This window comes from Narcine bancroftii, chromosome 4 (assembly GCF_036971445.1).
Source record: "Narcine bancroftii isolate sNarBan1 chromosome 4, sNarBan1.hap1, whole genome shotgun sequence".
Lineage (NCBI taxonomy): Eukaryota > Metazoa > Chordata > Chondrichthyes > Torpediniformes > Narcinidae > Narcine > Narcine bancroftii.
The window spans coordinates 115,813,605-115,833,103 of NC_091472.1; the positions used below are offsets into that span (position 1 = coordinate 115,813,605).

The 19,499-nt window shown below is 42.4% G+C and overlaps 1 protein-coding gene across 10 annotated transcripts in view; it reads left to right on the forward strand.

Moving 5' to 3' along the window:
• Window positions 1-19,499, forward strand: part of ep400 (E1A binding protein p400) — a 214,171-nt gene that overhangs the window by 92,263 nt on the left and 102,409 nt on the right. For all 10 annotated transcript variants that reach the window (XM_069932505.1, XM_069932511.1, XM_069932506.1 and 7 more), the window contains 4 exons: window positions 3,882-4,056; window positions 7,347-7,483; window positions 15,391-15,577; window positions 15,665-15,834. In XM_069932505.1, the coding sequence (XP_069788606.1) occupies window positions 3,882-4,056; window positions 7,347-7,483; window positions 15,391-15,577; window positions 15,665-15,834 (669 nt within the window). The remainder of the gene's footprint in view (window positions 1-3,881; window positions 4,057-7,346; window positions 7,484-15,390; window positions 15,578-15,664; window positions 15,835-19,499) is intronic.

Consider the following 19,499-nt stretch of genomic DNA (forward strand, 5'->3'; position numbering starts at 1 on the left):
ATAGAAAATAGGAATAGGAGAAGGCCATAACTGATCATCACCTCAGAACCCTAATCCTGCTTTCTCAATACCAACTCCATTTTGAATAAATCTAATAAATGGGCCTCGACAATCATTAGTGATAGGTAGCTCCACAAATACACAATTTTCTGAATAAAGAAGTTTTTCCTCATCTTAGTCCTAAATAGCTTCCCCTTATTCTTAGACTGTGGCCTTTGTTCTGGACTTCCCCAACATTGGGAAAATTGTAATACGTCTAGTCCTGTCAGAATTTTGTGTCTCAATGAGATCCTGTCTCATTCTTCTGAATTCCAATGAATATTTCTACATCAGTCCTACCATTCCAGGAATCAGTCTTATGAACCTTCGCTGCACCCTCTCAATAGCAAGAATGTCCTTCCTCAGATTAGAAGACCAAAACTGCACATGATACTCCCGATGTGGAACCACCAAGACCCTATGCAATTGCAGTAAAACTGCTTCTGAATTCAAAATTTCTCACTGCCTTCTTCACTGCTCCTCAATGACTGATACACCATGGCACCCAGGTCTCATGCTACCTCCCCTTTTCATAAATTGTCACCATTCAAATAATCTGCCTGTTATCGCCAAAGTGGATAAACTAAAATTTATCTACATTGTGCTGCACATACTATGCATTTCCCCACATCCCTAAATTGTCCAAAACACTTTGCAGCCTTTTAGAATCTTTCTGTAGCTCACTCTGCCATCCAGCTTCATGTCATCTGTAAATTTGGAAATATTATATCCAATTCCTTCATCTAACTCATTAATATACTGTATATACTCATGTAATCGTCGACACAGTGTAGTAGTTCCCCATTTTTGGCCCAAAAATTAAGTATTTTTGTATATCCTGCGTAAAAGTTGACCCCCTCATTTGTGGCCTTGACTGCCCACCCATTCGAGTTCCAAGCCCCCAACAGCGGACCTTTGCCTAGGCCACCCGCTTACCAGAACTCCCAATGCCCTGGCCATCAGAGCTTCTGATGACCCGACAGTGGGCCCTCACTCTGGCTGCCTGCCCACTGGATCTTCTAACAATCAACCGCACACCCATCTGGCGCTCCCAACAACCAACTGCCTGCCCACCCAGCGCTCCCAACAACTGTCCACTCATCCATCTCTTCTGACAACCAACCACCTGGTGCCCCAGCTGCGGACTTGCCACTTGGTCCCAATCATTTGAGCTGATGCCTTGAATGATGCAGGCGCTTACGAGGTCGAAAGTTTGACCCGTATAAAAGTCGGCCCCTCTCCCACATTTTGTCCTGAAAAAGTGGTCCAAAAATTCGACAATTGCAGAAGTATATTTGGTACAGTATATATTGTAAATAGCTGGGATCTAAGCAATTTACCTTGTGGTTACCCACTAATATTCCAATTTGAAATAGACCCATTTATCACCACTCTCTGCTTCCTTCCTGCCAAGTCAGTATATGTTCTATACCATATCCTCTAATTTTGGATTCATATCTCTTGTGTGGTGTTTCACATGATTAAATAACTTGATTGGAGAGGGTAGATTATCAGAACATTTCCAGGTCTACATTATTTAGTTCAAAGGGTAAATTGAACAATTGGATTTGTATTACTTTAAGGGAATTTATGAATATTTAAGGAACTTGTGAATTTTTAAACATGATCTATTCATTAAATACACATTTGATGGGGGAGGCTGATATAGTTCAAGAACTGGTTAGCTCTAATGTGGTTAAATAGGCTACAGAAACTGGCTGCCTTATCTGGGGGCAATGTATTAGCATGGGTAGAGGATTGGTTAGCCAATAGAAAGCAGAAAATTGGGATACATTGATTGACAACCAGAAAAATTCCAGTGGTGAACGGTGTACCATTGTATCTTGAACGGTGGCTGGGCCTGGAACTTTTCACGATATAACTGTTAATGATCTGGAAGAGGGGACAGAATGTAGTGTATATAAGTTTGCTGATTACACTATATTGAGCTGAAAAGCAAATTGTGCAGAGGATATAGAGTCTGCAGATAGATACATATGTTAAATGAGTGGGCAAGGGTTTGGCAGATGGAGTACTATGTTGATAAATGTGAGGCTATCCATTTTGGACAGAAAAATGGAAGATTAAATTATTTTTTAAATGGGAAGCAATTGCAGCATGTTGCCGTGCAGAAGGACTTGGAAGTGCTTGTGCATGAATTGCAAAAGGTTGGTTTGCAGGTGCAGCAGGCTCTCAAGAAGGCGAATGGAATGTTGGCCTTCATTGCTGGGGAATTGAATTTAAGAGTGGGAAGGTTATGCTGCAACTGTACAAGGGACTGGTGAGGCCGCATCTGGAGTACTGCGTATAATTATGGTCTTAATTGAGAAAGGATGTACTGGCTTCGGAGGTGGTGCAGAGGAGGTTCACCAGGTTGATTCCAGAGATAAGGGGGTTAGCCTATGAGGAGGGATTGAGTCATCTGAGACTATACTCTCTAGAATTTAGAAGAATGTGAGGATTTTATAGTAACATATATAATTATGTTTACCTGTCTTGGCTGCACCATTTCATCAGATGCAAGGATCGACAATGAGATAGACAACAGACTCGCCAAGGCAAGTAGCGCCTTTGGAAGACTACACAAAAGAGTCTGGAAAAACAACCAACTGAAAAACCTCACAAAGATAAGCGTATACAGAGCCGTTGTCATACCCACACTCCTGTTCGGCTCCGAATCATGGGTCCTCTACCGGCATCACCTATGGCTCCTAGAACGCTTCCACCAGCGTTGTCTCCGCTCCATCCTCAACATCCATTGGAGCGCTTTCATCCCTAACGTCGAAGTACTCGAGATGGCAGAGGTCGACAGCATCGAGTCCACGCTGCTGAAGATCCAGCTGCGCTGGGTGGGTCACGTCTCCAGAATGGAGGACCATCGCCTTCCCAAGATCGTGTTATATGGCGAGCTCTCCACTGGCCAACGTGACAGAGGTGCACCAAAGAAAAGGTACAAGGACTGCCTAAAGAAATCTCTTGGTGCTGCCACATTGACCACCGCCAGTGGGCTGATATCGCCTCAAACCGTGCATCTTGGCTCCTCACAGTTTGGCGGGCAGCAACCTCCTTTGAAGAAGACCGCAGAGCCCACCTCACTGACAAAAGGCAAAGGAGGAAAAACCCAACACCCAACCCCAACCAACCAATTTTCCCCTGCAACCGCTGCAACCGTGTCTGCCTGTCCCGTATCGGACTTGTCAGCCACAAACGAGCCTGCAGCTGACGTGGACTTTTACCCCCTCAATAAATCTTCGTCCGCGAAGCCAAGCCAAAGAAGAAGAATATAATTATGAAAGGCATGGATAAGGTAGATGGGCAAGTTATTTCCGTTGGTGGGGGAGATTAGAGCTAGGGGACATAGCTAGGATTTAGGGTAGTAGATTTAGGACCGAGATCAGGAGGAACTGCTTTCCCAGAGGGTGGTGAATCTATGGAATTTGTGGCCAATTGAAGCAGTGGAGGCTACCTCGGTAAATATATTTAAGATAAGATTGAATAAATTTTACATTATAAGGGTATTATGGCATGTGGAGAAAAAGTAGGTAGGTGGATATTAACCTATCATTAGATCAGCCATGATCTTGTTGAATGGCAGAGCAGACTGGATGGGCCTGATCCTAATGTACCTGCTGGGATGGCCTTCTCCTATTTCTTATGCACCTGAATGGTCACTGGGTTCAGTTAGTGGCAGGAACTGATCACCTGTCACCATACTGGAAATGGAGACTGGGAGGGAGAAATTTAACTATGACAAATGCCCATCTTTTGTATCAACTAGGGATAAACCTTGCTTATTGGAATACAAAATAATTATCTGTTAAGTATCACTCTTTTTATTCCAGTCAGCAGCGCTTACTTTTGATTGGGACTCCTTTACAAAATACCCCAATGGAACTCTGGACCATGATGCACTTCCTTCTGCCTGGAATTTCCCGATCTTACTTGGATTTCCCTGTGAAAGTTGGCACAGATGAAAATCAAGACTATTGCCACAAATTAGTGATAAGGATGCATAGGGTGAGTAGAATTACTTTTTTAACTCTGGTTAAGCAAACCAAAGGATATGGCTGGGAGGGTGGAATATTAGTACAGCAAAGCCCCCTGGTATCTGTAATTCAAGCAACTGGCAAAAAAAAAATTGAGGAAAATAACTAAATTTTAAAATAAATAAGAAAAAAGTAATAGGTAAAAAATGTCATTAAAAAATTTGCACGCCTCGCTATTAGTTTGCCCATTCACAACTCATGCGACAGACGACACCTTTAACCAGTTCCCAAAAAAAGCAACATCGCATGTAACTATTATGGATGAATACAGGCAGATTGTGGCTATCTGATGTCATACAATCCTGTGCAGTGCCTGCTGTCTGTTTGTTTCATGGCCAATCAGCCTAGATTGGGAGGGATGGATGCTGGAAATCATGGCCTTTCCTCTTATAACACTCTTCTGTCAGAAGGCCTAGCCCTCGATGTATGCCTTACAAAGTATGTGTGTTAAATATTGCTTTCACTGAATCAGAGAGTATTTGAATCATAAAAGAGCCACATACAGGTTATTAGTTGTAGTTTGCTAGTTGTACCTTGTACAAGTGGAAGCTGCAAGTTTTCTGACTAGTATCTCTAAGCAGCTGAGTTTGGTGAGTAAAGGATTGCTGGAGTTGCTCAGCAGGTCATTCAGCATCCATGGGTAGAAATGGACACTATTCAGACCCAAAATGTCGATTGACTGTTTCTACTCATGGAAGTGAACAAGAAATCTGCAGATGCCGTGGTCTAGTGCAGTGCACAAAAGTGCTGGAAACACTCGGTAGGACATGCGGGATCCATGGAAAGCAAAAGGCAATCAATGTTTTGGGGTTGAACCCTTCTTTAGGAGCACCCATGGATGCTATTTGACCTGCTGAGTTTCTTCAGTAGTTCTTTTTCTGCACAAGATTCCAGTATATGCAGCTTTTGTGTTTCTCAACTGATTTCAGTGGCTTGCCATCATTTATACATTACTGAATTTTCAAATTATAATATTTACTTTAAAATTATATTTACCTATATAATCAAATATGATTATTTATGCATTTAACCTGTCCATCATTACTACATGTTTCAGATTATCTGCCAATTCCCAAAACTGTTAACAAAATGGATATTAATGTGAGAGTTCTAAACTTCTCAAGCATTGAGATATTCTTGTATATCACATTTCTAATATTCAGATTTTTTTCTCTTATCATAGTTTACATTTCTCTCATATCTTCCTACCAACAAAAAGTACTTGTTATGAACAATCCTCCACAAATTTGAGTGACAAGAGTAGTGGTTGTATTATGCAATATTTAATTTCCAATTTAGCCCTCTCAAATTCATTAATTAGAATCAGGATTTATTGTCAAAAACAGGTCATGAAATTCGGTGTTCTGTGGCAGCATCATTGTGTAAACATAGTTATTATGAACCATCTTAGAACAGTACTTTAAAAAAAGTAATAATAATGGTGCATGAAAAGCAAGGCAGTGTTTTTGGTTCATTAATTATTCAGGAATCTGATGGAAGAGGGGAAGAAGCGGTCCTTGAGCTGCTGTGTGCTCATTGTTACAGAGTTCTGTTGTGTGGTTTTATGTTAAAAAGTGACAGTTTGCCTTTAAGAGCCAAGGTGAAGGTGAACTGCTGAGAGAGTGGGAGACGGACTGAACATGTGCAGAAAATGAAAAAAACTTCTGGACAAGGACGATAAACCACCACTGGGTGGTGCTGTGGAGTGGAAGAAGGCCCAGAGCATGAGTCATGGTCTGGTGGACAGTTTAGAATGTTGGGATTTCAAAAAGGTAGCCAGAAGGATCCGGACCAAGCCAGTTGTTCCTCTCTCTGCAAGCAACACAAGAAGACAACTTTGAATTTTGTGCTCTCTCTCTCTCTCTCTCTCTCTCTCTCTCTCTCTAAGATCTTTTTCTTCATTTTACCAAACAAACTGAATTTTGTTTATGATCTTTGCTTCGGTTGAGATCGAAGTTTTGTGTCTAAGTTTTTCTGTGGGCTGGTTGGAAATATAACTTGGGCTTTAATTACATATGTTATATTTAGGCTGGGGAATTTATTAGTTTTACACTATTATAGAAATTTGCAAAGTAACCAGTGGGCATTGTTATAAAAGGGGAGATTTTGAATTAAAGTTTGATGAATTCTTTGTTAATAAAGTAATTGTTCATCTTTATCCCTGTGTGATATGCCTTCTTTGTGATCGCTGGTTTGATCTTGTAACATCATCGTTAGGCTCCTGAACCTTTTTCCTGATGGTAGCAGAGTGAAGCGGACATGGGGGATCTTTGAAGATATAACCTGCTTTTTTAAAGCACTGCCTCATGTAGATATCCTCGATGGAGTGAAGTCTGGTGCCTGTGGTGTCACAGGTTGAGTTAACAACCCTCTGGAGTTTATTCTTGTCCAGAGAGTTGGTGCATCCATACCAGGCAATGATGCAACCAACCAGATTGCTCTTCATGGTACACCTGTAGAAGTTTACGAGAGTCTTCGGTGACATATTGAATCTCCTCAAACACTCACAAAATATAGCTGCATCAACATGGAGGCTCCAGGACAGATCCACGGAGATGCTCACACCCTCTCTACTACTGAGTCTTTGATGATGACTGGGTCATGTTCCCATGACTTCTTCCTGAAGTCCACAATCATCTCCTTGTTTTTGCTGATGTTGATTGCAAGGTTGTTGTCATTACACCATTTAAGGAGCTGATTTATTTCCCTCCTGTTACCTTCCTCATTGCCATTTGTGTTATCGGCAAACTTGGAGATGGCATTAGAATTGTGCCTGGCCACACAGTCATGGGTGTATAATGAGTAGCACAGTGGGATACAGCACATTTATTGATGTACAGTAAGAAAGTTTGTTTGTAGGCATTTCACCTATTCAAACTATACATAGTACAGCTATAAAAATGCAATATTGAGAGCACAGTTACAGAGATCAGTTAGAATGGAAAAAGTAACATTATTTTGCATATTATTTCACTGTTATCTCACTTCTCTGGACCTTCAAAGATTTTTAAAAATCTATTTTTACCCAGTTCTGCTGAAAGGCTGTAAACCTAAAACATAAAGATTGTTTCTTCAGTGTTGGTGAATGATCTTTTTAGTGTTTCCAACATTTTGTTTTTTTTTACTTCTGAACTAAATGACATTACTACATTGATGACAATATTAAGCTTTTGTGTTGTTGTTTTATCTGATTCATATTTTAATTGTAAGGAGTAAAATATTGCATGTAACATTTAAAAGTACTTTAATCTTTAACTTTAGATGATTCAGCCATTCATCTTGCGGCGATCAAAGAGAGACGTGGAGAAACAGCTGCCGAAGAAGTATGAGCACATTCTGAAATGCTGCCTGTCAAAGAGGCAGAAAATCATGTATGAGGATGTTATGTTCCAGTCTAGGTAAGCCACAACATGCATAGAACAATACAGCACAGTATAGGCGCTTCGGCCCTCGATGTTGTGCCGACCCATATATTCCTCCAAAAAAAATACTAAACCCTCCCTACCACATAATCCTCTATTTACCTTTCATCCATGTGTCTAAGAATCTCTTAAATGCCCCTAATGCTTCAGCCTCCACCACCATCCCTGGAAAGGCATTCCAAGTATCCACAATTCTCTGTGGGGGGGGGGGGGGTGAGATACTTATCCCTAATGTCTCCCCTAAACTTCCCTCTCTTCACTTTGTACCCATATCCTCTGGTCTTTGCTGATCCTGCCCTGGGAAACAGGTGACAGCTATCCACCCTATCTATACCTGTCATAATGTTGTAGACCTCTATCAAGTTTCCTCTCATCCTTCTACGTTGCAAAGTGAAAAGTCCCAGCTCTGCTAACCTTGCCTCATAAGGTTTCCCAATCCAGGCAGCATCCTGGTAAATCTCCTCTGCACCCTTTTCATTGCTTCCACATCCTTCCTATAATGAGGTGATCAGATATGAACACAATACTCTATAAGCGTGGTCTTACCAAACATTTGTAGAATTGCAACATGGCCTCTCTACACCTGAATTCAATCCCCCAATTAATGAATCCCAGCATCTCATAGGCCTTCTTAACTATCCTATCAACCTGTGTGGCAACCTTGAGGGATGCATGGATTTGGATACCAAGGACCCTCTGTTCATCCACACTCTTAAACAATCGACCTTTAACCCTATACTCAGCCTTCTGGTTTGTCCTTCGAAAATGAATCACCTCATACTTTTCCAGATTTAAATCCATCTGCCACTTTTTTGCCCAACTCTGCCTCCTGTCTATATCCTCTTGTAACCTTCGACAGCCCTCAGCTCTATCCACAATTCCTCCACCTTTGTGTCATCTGCAAACTTACTGACCCATCCTTCTGTCTTTCATCCAGCTAATTTATAAAATCACAGAGAGCAGGGGTCCAGAACAGATCCCTGCAGCACTCCACGTCACCGACCTCTAGGCAGAGTACTTTCCTTCCACTACTACTTTCTGCTTTCTTCCTACAAGCCAACTTTTTATCCACACAGACAAGGATCCACTAATCCCATGCCTCATGACTTTCTAGATGATTCTCTCATGGGGAACCTTGTCAAATGCTTTGCTAAAATCCACGTGGACCACATCTACTGCCTTACCCTCATCAATTTCTTTGGTTACCTCTTGAAAAAACTCAGTTAGACCCATGAGGCACAATCTTCCCTTCACAAAGCCATGCTGACTATCCTTGAGTAGACTGTACTTCTCCAAATGCTCATAGATCCTATCCTGAAGAATCCTCTCCATTAGTTTGCACACCAGTGACGTAAGACTCATCGGTCTATAATTCCTAGGATTCTCCCTATTACCTTTTTTAAACAAGGGGGCTACATTTGCCATTCTCCAATCCTCTGGCATCTCCCCTGCAGCCAAAGAGGATTCAAAGATTATAGCTACTGCCCCAGCTATCTCTTCCCTCACTTCCCACAGCAGCCTGGGGTATATTGCATCCAGCCCCTAATGTTTTTAAGAAGATCCAATACTTCTGCTTCCTTAATCTCCACATTGTCCAGCACACAGACCTGTTTAATTTCCACCTCACCATGATCAAGATTCTTTTCTCTGAAGCAAGATATTCATTTAGGACCTCCCTATCCTCCTCTGCCTCCAAGCACATGTTGCTTCCCTATCCTTTAATGGCTTCACCTTCATTCTCATCATCCTTCTACTCTTCACATACGCATAGAAACCCTTGGGGTTCTCCTTATATTCTACATACCAAGGCCTTCTCATATACCCTTCGAGCTCTCCTAAATCTCAAGTTCCTTCCTGGTTACCATATACTTCTCATGTGCCATTCCTGTTTCCTATATATAATGTATGTTTCCTTCTTCCTTTTGACTAGTTGCCTGACCCGTTTCATCATTCACAGTTCCCTTTTCCTACCACTTTTTCCTTGACCCTAAACTTCCTTCACATTATTTCTGTGCTTTCACCCGTAAACAACCGTTTCCAATTTATTCTTGCTAGTTCCTGCATCATCCTTTCATAATTAGCCCTTCCTCAGTTAAGCACTTTCCCAGTTTGACTGTTTTTATCCTTTTCCATAGCTATGTTGAAACTAAGGGAGTTGTGGTCACTCTCATCAAAATGCTCCCCCACTGAGATGTCTGCCACCTGACCAGGTTCATTCCCCAGAACCAGATCCAATGTGGCCTCTCCTCTAGTCGGCAGGTCCACATACTGTGTCAGGAATTTTTCTTGAATACATCTAACAAATTCAGCCTGATCTCTTCCTCTTGTGGTCAGTAGGTCCTAGTCAATATTAGGGAAGTTTAAATCACCCATAACTAAAACACTATTTTTTACACCATTACAAAATCTGTCTGCTTATCTGCTCCTCAGTGTCCCAGGGTCTATAGACTACTCCCCGTGCAGTGATAGCTCCCATCTTATTTCTGACTTCCACCCACACTGACTCAGGGGACACTCCCTCTGCAGCATCCTCCCTTTTAATAGCCATGATTCTATCCCTGACCAGTAATGCTACTCCCCTCCTCCCTCCCATCCTATTCTTTTAAGACACCTAAACTCATGTACCTGCATCATCTAATCTTGCCCTTCCTCCAGCCAAGTTTCAGTAACGGCCACATAGTTCCACATACTGATCCATCCTCCAAGTTCATCCCTTTTATTACTAATATTCCTAGCATTGAAATAGACACATTTCATCCCGTCTAACTGGCTGCTTTTGTTTTTATCCCCTACCTGTCCTTCCTTACCAACTCAGAGTACATGGTATCATTCTTTTGGCCTTCTGCATTCTGACTCGAACCCCCCTGCCAAACTAGTTTAAACCCTCCCCAACAGCTCACTAGGATGGATATTGGTCCACATCAAGTTCAGGTGCAGCCCATCCTTTTTGTACATTTGAAATAAAATGGCTTTTGCTTTATTTTGGTTTCAGAAGTCAAAATCTGTACTCATTTGTGACATTTGGCATATCAATGTAAAACATTTTTAATGTTGTCTTTGCCCTGGTTGGGCTATATTTCTGACTGGGTATTCTGTCCAACTGTTCTAATCACAGATAGAGCACAGTTTTATTGATCCATTAGCACTTACTGTGTATATGGGTGTGTAGATGTGTGTGCTGTAGAGCATTGCCTTTTCTACAGGTAGCACTTCTCCTACACAATCTATTGTTAGTCAACTAGTCCTGACTGGATTGTTCATTGTAGAGTAGAGAGGATGAATTTATCGTCTTTGTGACTTTAGGGCAGATGAAACTGCATTTGCTCTTGCACAGTCAGAGAAAAAAATGGACTAAATCCTCAAAATGGACTAAAGCTATTTGATACTGTATTAGTATTGAAGGAGAAGAAAAACTGATTTCATACCCGGGAAGATGGGGCTCGTTAGCCTCGTCAGGCCATCCATCTTGCAGAAGGACACTCCAATAACACCTATGACCTAGGGACCTGGCTGTCACTGTCCAAGCTTGCTAGGCCGTGGCAGATAAACACCGGGTGTAAAGGGTGGGACCCGTACTCTGCACACTGTACCCACGTCTACGATCCTTCCTAAATCTTTGTTCACGAAGCCAAGTGATGGAGAGATGCTTGTTTTTTTAAAGAGCGTTCATTGTGTTTTCTTTCAAAATAAGATAAAAATAATGACAACTGTATTTTATTGGAATTGTTGTTGTGCAAGTGAGAATGGAACATATGCTATTGAAGTTGAGCTTTTTTGTGTCTGGGTTAGTAATCCTGCACTTAATTTCTTCTGTGTACGACATAAAGAACAGTTTAGTGTGAAGTGAATTCCTTGAACTTTTCCTGCGTTTTGATGGCCCTGTCCTGTGAGGGAATATGAAAACCACACGTGCTGCACAAGTTCCAAGGGTAACTAGGGATGTGATTGATCCATAATTCTTCTTCTCTTTCTTCTCTTTGGCTTGGCTTCGCGGACGAAGATTTATGGAGGGGGTAAAAAGTCCACATCAGCTGCAGGCTCGTTTGTGGCTGACAAGTCCGATGCGGGACAGGCAGACACGATTGCAGCGGTTGCAAGGGAAAATTGGTTGGTTGGGGTTGGGTGTTGGGTTTTTACTCCTTTGCCTTTTCGTGAGGTGGGCTCTGCGGTCTTCTTCAAAGGAGGTTGCTGCCCGCCAAACTGTGAGGCGCCAAGATGCACGGTTTGAGGCGTTATCAGCCCACTGGCGGTGGTCAATGTGGCAGGCACCAAGAGATTTCTTTAGGCAGTCCTTGTACCTTTTCTTTGGTGCACCTCTGTCACGGTGGCCAGTGGAGAGCTCGCCATATAACAGGATCTTGGGAAGGCGACGGTCCTCCATTCTGGAGACGTGACCCATCCAGCACAGCTGGATCTTCAGCAGCGTGGACTCGATGCTGTCGACCTCTGCCATCTCGAATACTTCGACGTTAGGGGTGTAAGCGCTCCAATGGATGTTGAGGATGGAGCGGAGACAACGCTGGTGGAAGCGTTCTAGGAGCTGTAGGTGGTGCCGGTAGATGACCCATGATTCGGAGCCGAACAGGAATGTGGGTATGACAACGGCTCTGTATACGCTTATCTTTGTGAGGTTTTTCAGTTGGTTGTTTTTCCAGACTCTTTTGTGTAGTCTTCCAAAGGCGCTATTCATAATTAAGTCCATAATGCATAGGAGCAGAAGTAGGCTTTTCAGCCCATCGAGTCTGCCCTGCCTTTTAATCATGAGCTGATCTATTTTTCCTCTCAGCTCCATTGCCCTGTCTTCTCCCCATAACCTTTGATGCACTGACTAATCAAGAACCTATCAATCTCTGCCTTAAATTCAGCCAGTGACCTGGCCTCCACAACCACCTGTGGCAACAAATTTCACAGATTTACCACCCTTTGTGGATGCTCTTTAATCCTGAAACTGTGCCCTCTTGTCCTAAACTCTCCCACTGTGGGAAACAACCTTTTTCCATCTACTCTGTCCATGCTTTTCATCACTTGAACTGTTTCAATGACGTCCCCTCTCATTCTCATAAAATTCATGAATACACACCAAAAGCTCTCAAATGCTCCTCACGTGATAATTCTTTCATTCCTGGAATCATCCGAGTAAATTTCCTTTGAATCCTCTCCAAAGTCAGCAAATCCTCTCTGAAATGAGGAGCACAAAACTGCTCACAATACTCCAAGAGTTGTCGCACCAGTGCCTTATAAAACTTCAACATCACATTCCTGCTCTTATATTTTATTCCTCTTAAAATGAATGCCTGTGGCAGTGCACATCAATGACGGCAGGTGAACCAGCTCTACATGTTATGGCTGCGGCAGTGGAGCAGTCGCGTCAAGATGGCGCCGCCAGGAGTATCTTTTCTGCTGGTTGGGTCCGCATTTGCACGGAGCTGTGGCATGATGTCACCTCTGGCGCGCAGACAGCCTTAAAAGGCATAGCGTGGGAAGTTAGAATAAACAACTGGAGTGCAGACGAACCAACTGAGTGCTGCTACATTTGGTGACCCCGATGGGTCCAAATGACTCTGGACTCAACAGCAAGGATGCTGCAGCAGTCAGTACAGTCGTCCTTAAACTTCCAACTTTCTGGACGCTTTGCCCATGCATTTGGTTCAGGCAAGCTGAAGCACAGTTCCAGATAAAATATTACCTCAGACTCCACCAAGTACTACCATGTCATCAGCTCCCTGGACCAGGAAACCATGGCAAGAGTGGACAACCTCGTGCGAAACCCAGCAGAGGAAGGTGAATATACCGCGTTAAAGGCGCTGTTCATCAGCACCTATGGCCTCTCCAGATGCCAGAGAGCAGCCAGGCTTATGCACATGGACAGCCTAGGGGCAGAATGCCATCCGCCCTTATGGATGAAATTCTCTCACTGGCTGAAGACCACAAGCCTTTGCCTCAGGTTTGAGCAGATGTTCTTAGAGCAGATGGCAGACAACATCCAGCTGCTGTTAGCGTCACAGATTTCAGTGACCCCCCCCCCCCCCACAAGGTTGTGACAAGAGCGGACATTCTATGGCGCACTAAACGAGAAAGCGAATCCACCATGCATCAGACAGAGTAGCAGGCCAAACCCCAAATGAGCAGAGAGCAGCCACGGCCCGCAGTCCAATTGAGGCACCCGGGGAATGGTGGTGTTTCTACCACCAACGGTGGGGGACAGAAGCACGTAAATGCAAACAGCTCTGTGTGTTTCTGGGAAACGCCCAGGCCAGCGCCACTAATGGCTACAGCGGCTGGCCACACCAATAGCTTACTGTATGTCATAGACAAATCACAGGCAGGCAGCTCCTTGTCGACACAAGAGCCGAACTCAGCATCATCCCGCCAATGCCTTTGTAGACCCGAACACGGCCACGCAGACCAACTCTCCGAGCGGCCAACAACACTGCCATTAGGACCTTTGGCATGCAGTGCATATCGTTAGGCATTGGCAAAGAGACCTTTTGATGGAACTTCACACTCGCCACAGTGGAGAAACCACTCCTCGGTGCAGATTTCCTCTGAGCTCACAGCCTGCTGGTAGACCTGAAAGCAAAACTCCTGGTGCAACAGTGTACTTTATGTAGCAAAGACAAAGATACATATCCAATGTTTCGGACTTGAGCCCTTCATCATAGTTTAGCAAAATGTCAGCAGATGTCTGAATAAAATGTTGGGGGAATGGTGAGAGGAGCAGGAGTATAGGCAAGAAGTTAAAGATGGATAAAGGAGGGGGGGGGAATAACCAGAGAAAACACCGGGAGGTGGGATAGCTCTGTGAATGGAGAAGGAAGAGGGTGGAGAGCTGGAGGGAAGGATGCAGAAGGATTAAGGAGAATGAGTAAATGTCTAGCAGAAACCAGAGAAGTTAATGCTATCTGGTTGTAGTATGTTGAGACAAAATGTTAGGTGTTTATCCTCCAATTTGCACATGACCCTAGTTTGGCAGTACATGAAACATGCACAGACATGTCAGTGCAGCAAAAGGATGCAGAATTGAAATGGTTTGCCACTGGGAGTACCTGTCATTGGCATGAACAGAGCGAAGTTGCTCAGCGAAGTGATCTCACAGTTTGTGTTCAGTCTCTCCAATGAAGAAAAGGACACATCGATAGCATTGGATGCAGTGGATGACTCCTGCAGATTCACAATTTTTGCTTCACCTGGAAGCATGTTTGGATCCCAAATGGTGGTGAGAGAGGAGGTGTGGGCACAAGTGTGGCACTTTCTGCGGTTACAGGGGAAGGAGCCAAGGGGATGATGAGCAGGAAGGGTGAGTGGACGAAGGAGTCACAGAGGCAGTGGTCCCTATGGAAGGTGAAGAGGGGAAAGCGTGTCTGGTGGTGGAATCATGTTGTAGGTGAAGAAAATTGCAGAGGATTTACACAAAAAAAAACTCCCTTCGGAGACAGGAAAACTTCTTCAGGGGAGGCATCACTCCAAGAGATTTCACAGATTTTTACAGTAGAATGGAGCAAAGCATGAAAATCTGCACACTTTGCATTTCCAATGTGTGTACACCTTCACTTCTGCTTCATTACTTGGCTTGGAATATTTATTGGAACCCATCAGAGATCAATGACTTTTTTCTCCTATAAAAATTAAAGCTTAGGTATTTCTATACTCAGTGAACTTGTAAGTTTCAGGACTAGGGTTATAATGAAGTTCACCAGTTTTCAAAACTTGCTTTGGTCCTGTAATTTCCTGTGATGTATAAGAGTTTCAAAAATGCAAAGTAGCTGGTGAACGGGATAGCATGCTATAACAATGTTAGTTGAGAAATCAATCTACTTTTCTGTTTGTGACCAATAATTTCTGTTTGTGTGACGATGAATTTAAAAACTTTTCCTGACCCACAGCACAGCGGAAGCCCTGCGTTCTCGCCATTTTGTTAGTGTTCTCAACCTCCTGATGCAGTTGCGGAGGATATGCAATCATCCTAACCTGAAATGTCCCAGGGCTGTTTACTCGGCCTATGTTTTCAAAGCATTGCAGTATTCCATTGCATCTCTAGTGTTGAAAACGCTAGAATATGATCCTTGGAAAGTAAGTGCTGGAAAATGTTTTATTCCATTTTTTTCCACCATTGTCAGTAAATATCCCAAAATAACAAATATTTCAATATTTTTCTAGAATGTAGACTTGACTGCCTTCAGTCTAGCTGGGATTGAAAATAAATTGTCTCGTTATGAGACTGAAGTGATCATGCCCAAACGGAAGGTGACAAGGAAGCTTATTGAGGAAATCTACAACTCACCTGATCTCCCACCCAGACCCAGACCCATGAAGGTGAAAGTCAGCAAGTAGGTAGTCTGTTGCTAAACTTCTAACTCTTCATGGTATTGTGTTGCATTATCAAAGTAATAGCCAGCCAGTAAATTCAGAAATTACAATTAGTTAAACCACTGCTTTTGAAGTGATGTAATCCATAAAAGATTTTTTTAAAATCCTTTTCCAAGATGGTTTAATGTTTTGTTGAGGATTTTCCATCCAGAATGAGTAAAACGTAATTCATTGAGGCAAATCCATCTTTCTAAAATAATTTAATCAGAAATGTATGAACTATTGCTGATATCAAAATTAAATGAGAATATATCATCATCATTCACAAGTACAGTGCAGAGATGCATTGAAATTCTTGCATGCTGCAGTCATATAGACACACTAACTCCAATGGTAAGAATTAAGTTACCATAAGATGAGAAAGAAATAGAGAAAATAAATTTTTTTTAAAAAGTAGATAAATATTCACAATTGCAATTTGTGCAAGAAAAATGTAACATTTTTGGTGGTCCCAGAGGAGGTTCAAGGACCTGATAGCTGTTGGGGGAAAACTTTTCTTGAGCTGAGAGGTCCTGGACTTCAGGCTTCTCGACTATCTGCCTGAATGTCGCAGTGAGAAGAGGTTGTGACCAGGATGCTTTACAATAATGGGTGCCTCTTGACTCGCATAGATATCTTCATTGGACAGGAGTTGGTGTTCATGATGAACTTGGCTAAGTTTCTGCAGACTTCTGTGTTCATATGCACTCAAGTTTCTAAAGCAGATCATGATGCAGCCAATTAATGTGTGGACACCTGTAGAATTTCAATGAAATATTTGATGATGTACCAAATCTCAAGTGCACTTTATCCACTTCTCTGTGAGAGATGAAACTGTCTCATCTTTGATTCCTTTTTATTATTTCCCACCTCAAGTGAGATGGCTTGTATGTTTTATTTATTCACTGCTTAGTGCATTTTAGGTTTTCAGGGTGGCACAGTCAGCATAGCATTATCTCATTTTTGTCACAGCGCCAGTGACTGAGGTTTGAAACCAGCGCTGCAAGGAGTTTGTACGTTCTCCCCATGTCTGCATGGGTTTCCTCTGGGTGCTCCAGTTTCCTCTCTCAGTTCAAAATGCATCTCTAAGCAGATGCCCTTCATTACTGAAGTTGTGCCCTCTTGTCCTAGACTCTCCTATTATGGGATACAACCTTTTTACATCAACTCTGTCGATGCCTTTCAACATTTGACTTGTTTCAATGAGATATCCCCACCCCCCATTCTCTTAAATTCCAACAAATACAGGCCAAGAGCTGTCTCAAACACTCCTCATATGATAACCCTTTCATTCCTAGAACCTTCCTTGTTAACCTCCACTGAACCCTCTCTCCAACATTAGCACATCCTTTCTGAAATGAGGAGCCCAAAACTGCTCACAATACTCCAAAGTCTCACCAGTGCCTCAGCATCACATCCCCACACTTATATTCTGAATAAGGACAGGAGGTATCCTCTCTTGAAGGATATAAATAAACCAGGTGGTTTTGTATTACAGTCCACTAGCTTCGTGGTCATATTACGTATTACAGCTTTTAATTGCAGATTTCATGCAAGTTACTAATTTAATATTATTCTCACATAAGCCAGAATGGTAAAGGTATGCTGGTAAAAGTCCTGTAATTTTCAAAGGAACGCAGTTGGTGGCTGAGGTGCTCTTGTGGATTGATGAGATACTTGCCCTTAAGCAATCTATTCCTGGCTCCTGTAGCTATGTTTCAATCCATAAAGCCAGCCTTGGTGAACCCCTTGGAGGCATTAATAATACTGTAAACAATTGACTTCTATTTTTAAACAATTCAGTTTTGTAGTTTATATGTAGTAGGTAATTTATGTATTATGACCATTTATGCTATTTCTTAAAGTTGTATGTTAATTTTAAACCTGTTCTCTTGTCTTCTGCCATTAATAACCATATTGGTTTTTTTTAGTTGCTTTTGCCTTTCATGGTTTTGTCTAGCCAGACTAAGGTCTACGGTAGCGTCACACTGTTGTTAGGCATCTGCTGAGGAAAAATGAAGACTAACTTGTGTAGTGCCACCTTTCTTGACCTCTGTCCCAAAAATGTCACATTTTTTAAAAAAAGTACTATTTGGATGTACTCACTTGTTATAATATAGGAAATGCAGGTATCAATGTGCACTTAACAAAATTGCCTGAGCAGGATGATATAATAGGATCAGGGGTAGGTTATTTGATCCTTCATGCTGCTCACCTAGTCACCAAAATCATGGAAGTCTTTCCTTCTTTGGTGTTCCTGTTGTTCCCCATCAGCTTTTATTTTCATATTTATGAATCTATCTATCTCTGTTTTGAAGGAACTGAATGACATCCACAGCCCTTCAAGACGGCAAAATCCAAAAAATCACCACCATTTCCTTCTCAGTCATAAATGACCTAATCATTGTACAGATGCAAACTATTCAGTAGGGGAAGCACCTTCCCTGCACCCAGTGTTGATTCCTGTAAACATTTGTAAGCTCCAATGAGATCTAATTTTCCCAAACTAAAGAATATACTTTTTAGATTTATTGTTAGAGTACATACATGACATCACGTACAATTCTGAGATTATTCTTCTGAGGGTGAGGCAGAATGATCACTTATTGGTCATACAAAAAAAATGTACAATCTATTCAATCTCTCTCCCATGTTGAGAAAACCCACTATCCCCTGGAGCCAGCTTTAAGAATCTTTGCAGACCTCCCTCTGGCAAACATCCCTATTTATAGGTAGGGAGACAGGAACTGTTCAGATTTGCCCAGGCGCAGTCTTGCCAGGCCCTTGGATAACTGGAGTAAGTTTATTCCTGTTCTTAAATTCTCCCAACATATAAAGCCCAACCTATCATTTGCTGCTTAGTTGCTCTCTGTACCTACAGTCCATGTGAGATTTCAGTGACTTGCGCACACATGATCCATTCCTTCTGCTGAAAAAAAGTCTTTGCATTTATATTTTCTGCATCAGAGGCTCACTTTACATTTTGCCATTTTATACTACATCTGCATATTTTTACTCATTTACCTTGTCCATATCCACAAAGCCTCTTCATTCTTCTCCTGATCTACAGTTTTACTTCGTTTTGTATCATCAACAGATTTAGAAATGTGACACGTTGAGCCAATAATGGATATAGATCATAAATAGCTGATTCTTGCCATATCCCGTTAGTCACTGTGAGAAATGAGTAGACTTGACTTACATGGAATCATATGGCATGGAAAGAGGCCATTTGGCCGATCATGTCCACATCAACCTGTGGGGACCCATGCATTAGTAATCCCCTTTCCAGCAATGACCCATAGCCTACTTTGTCTGGAGGATTTAAATCCTTGACTAGTAACTTCTTGAATGATGTCTGTCCTTGTCTGAGACCATCAGCTTGGGTTATGTATTGAAGTCTGGACTGAGGGGAGGAAAAGCAAGACATCTGCAGGTGCTGGGGTCTAGTGCTGGAGAAACCATCCATAGAGAGTAAAAGGCAGTTGACGTTTTGGACCGGAGCCCTTCTTCAGGAGTGCTGAAAATCAGGCAGATATCTGAATAAAAAGGTGTCTTTTGCTTTCTATGTATACGGGGTTACCTGCTGAGTTTGTCCAGCATTTTTGTCTACTAGACTGAGTGTAGTCTCTATTCTTGCTGCATG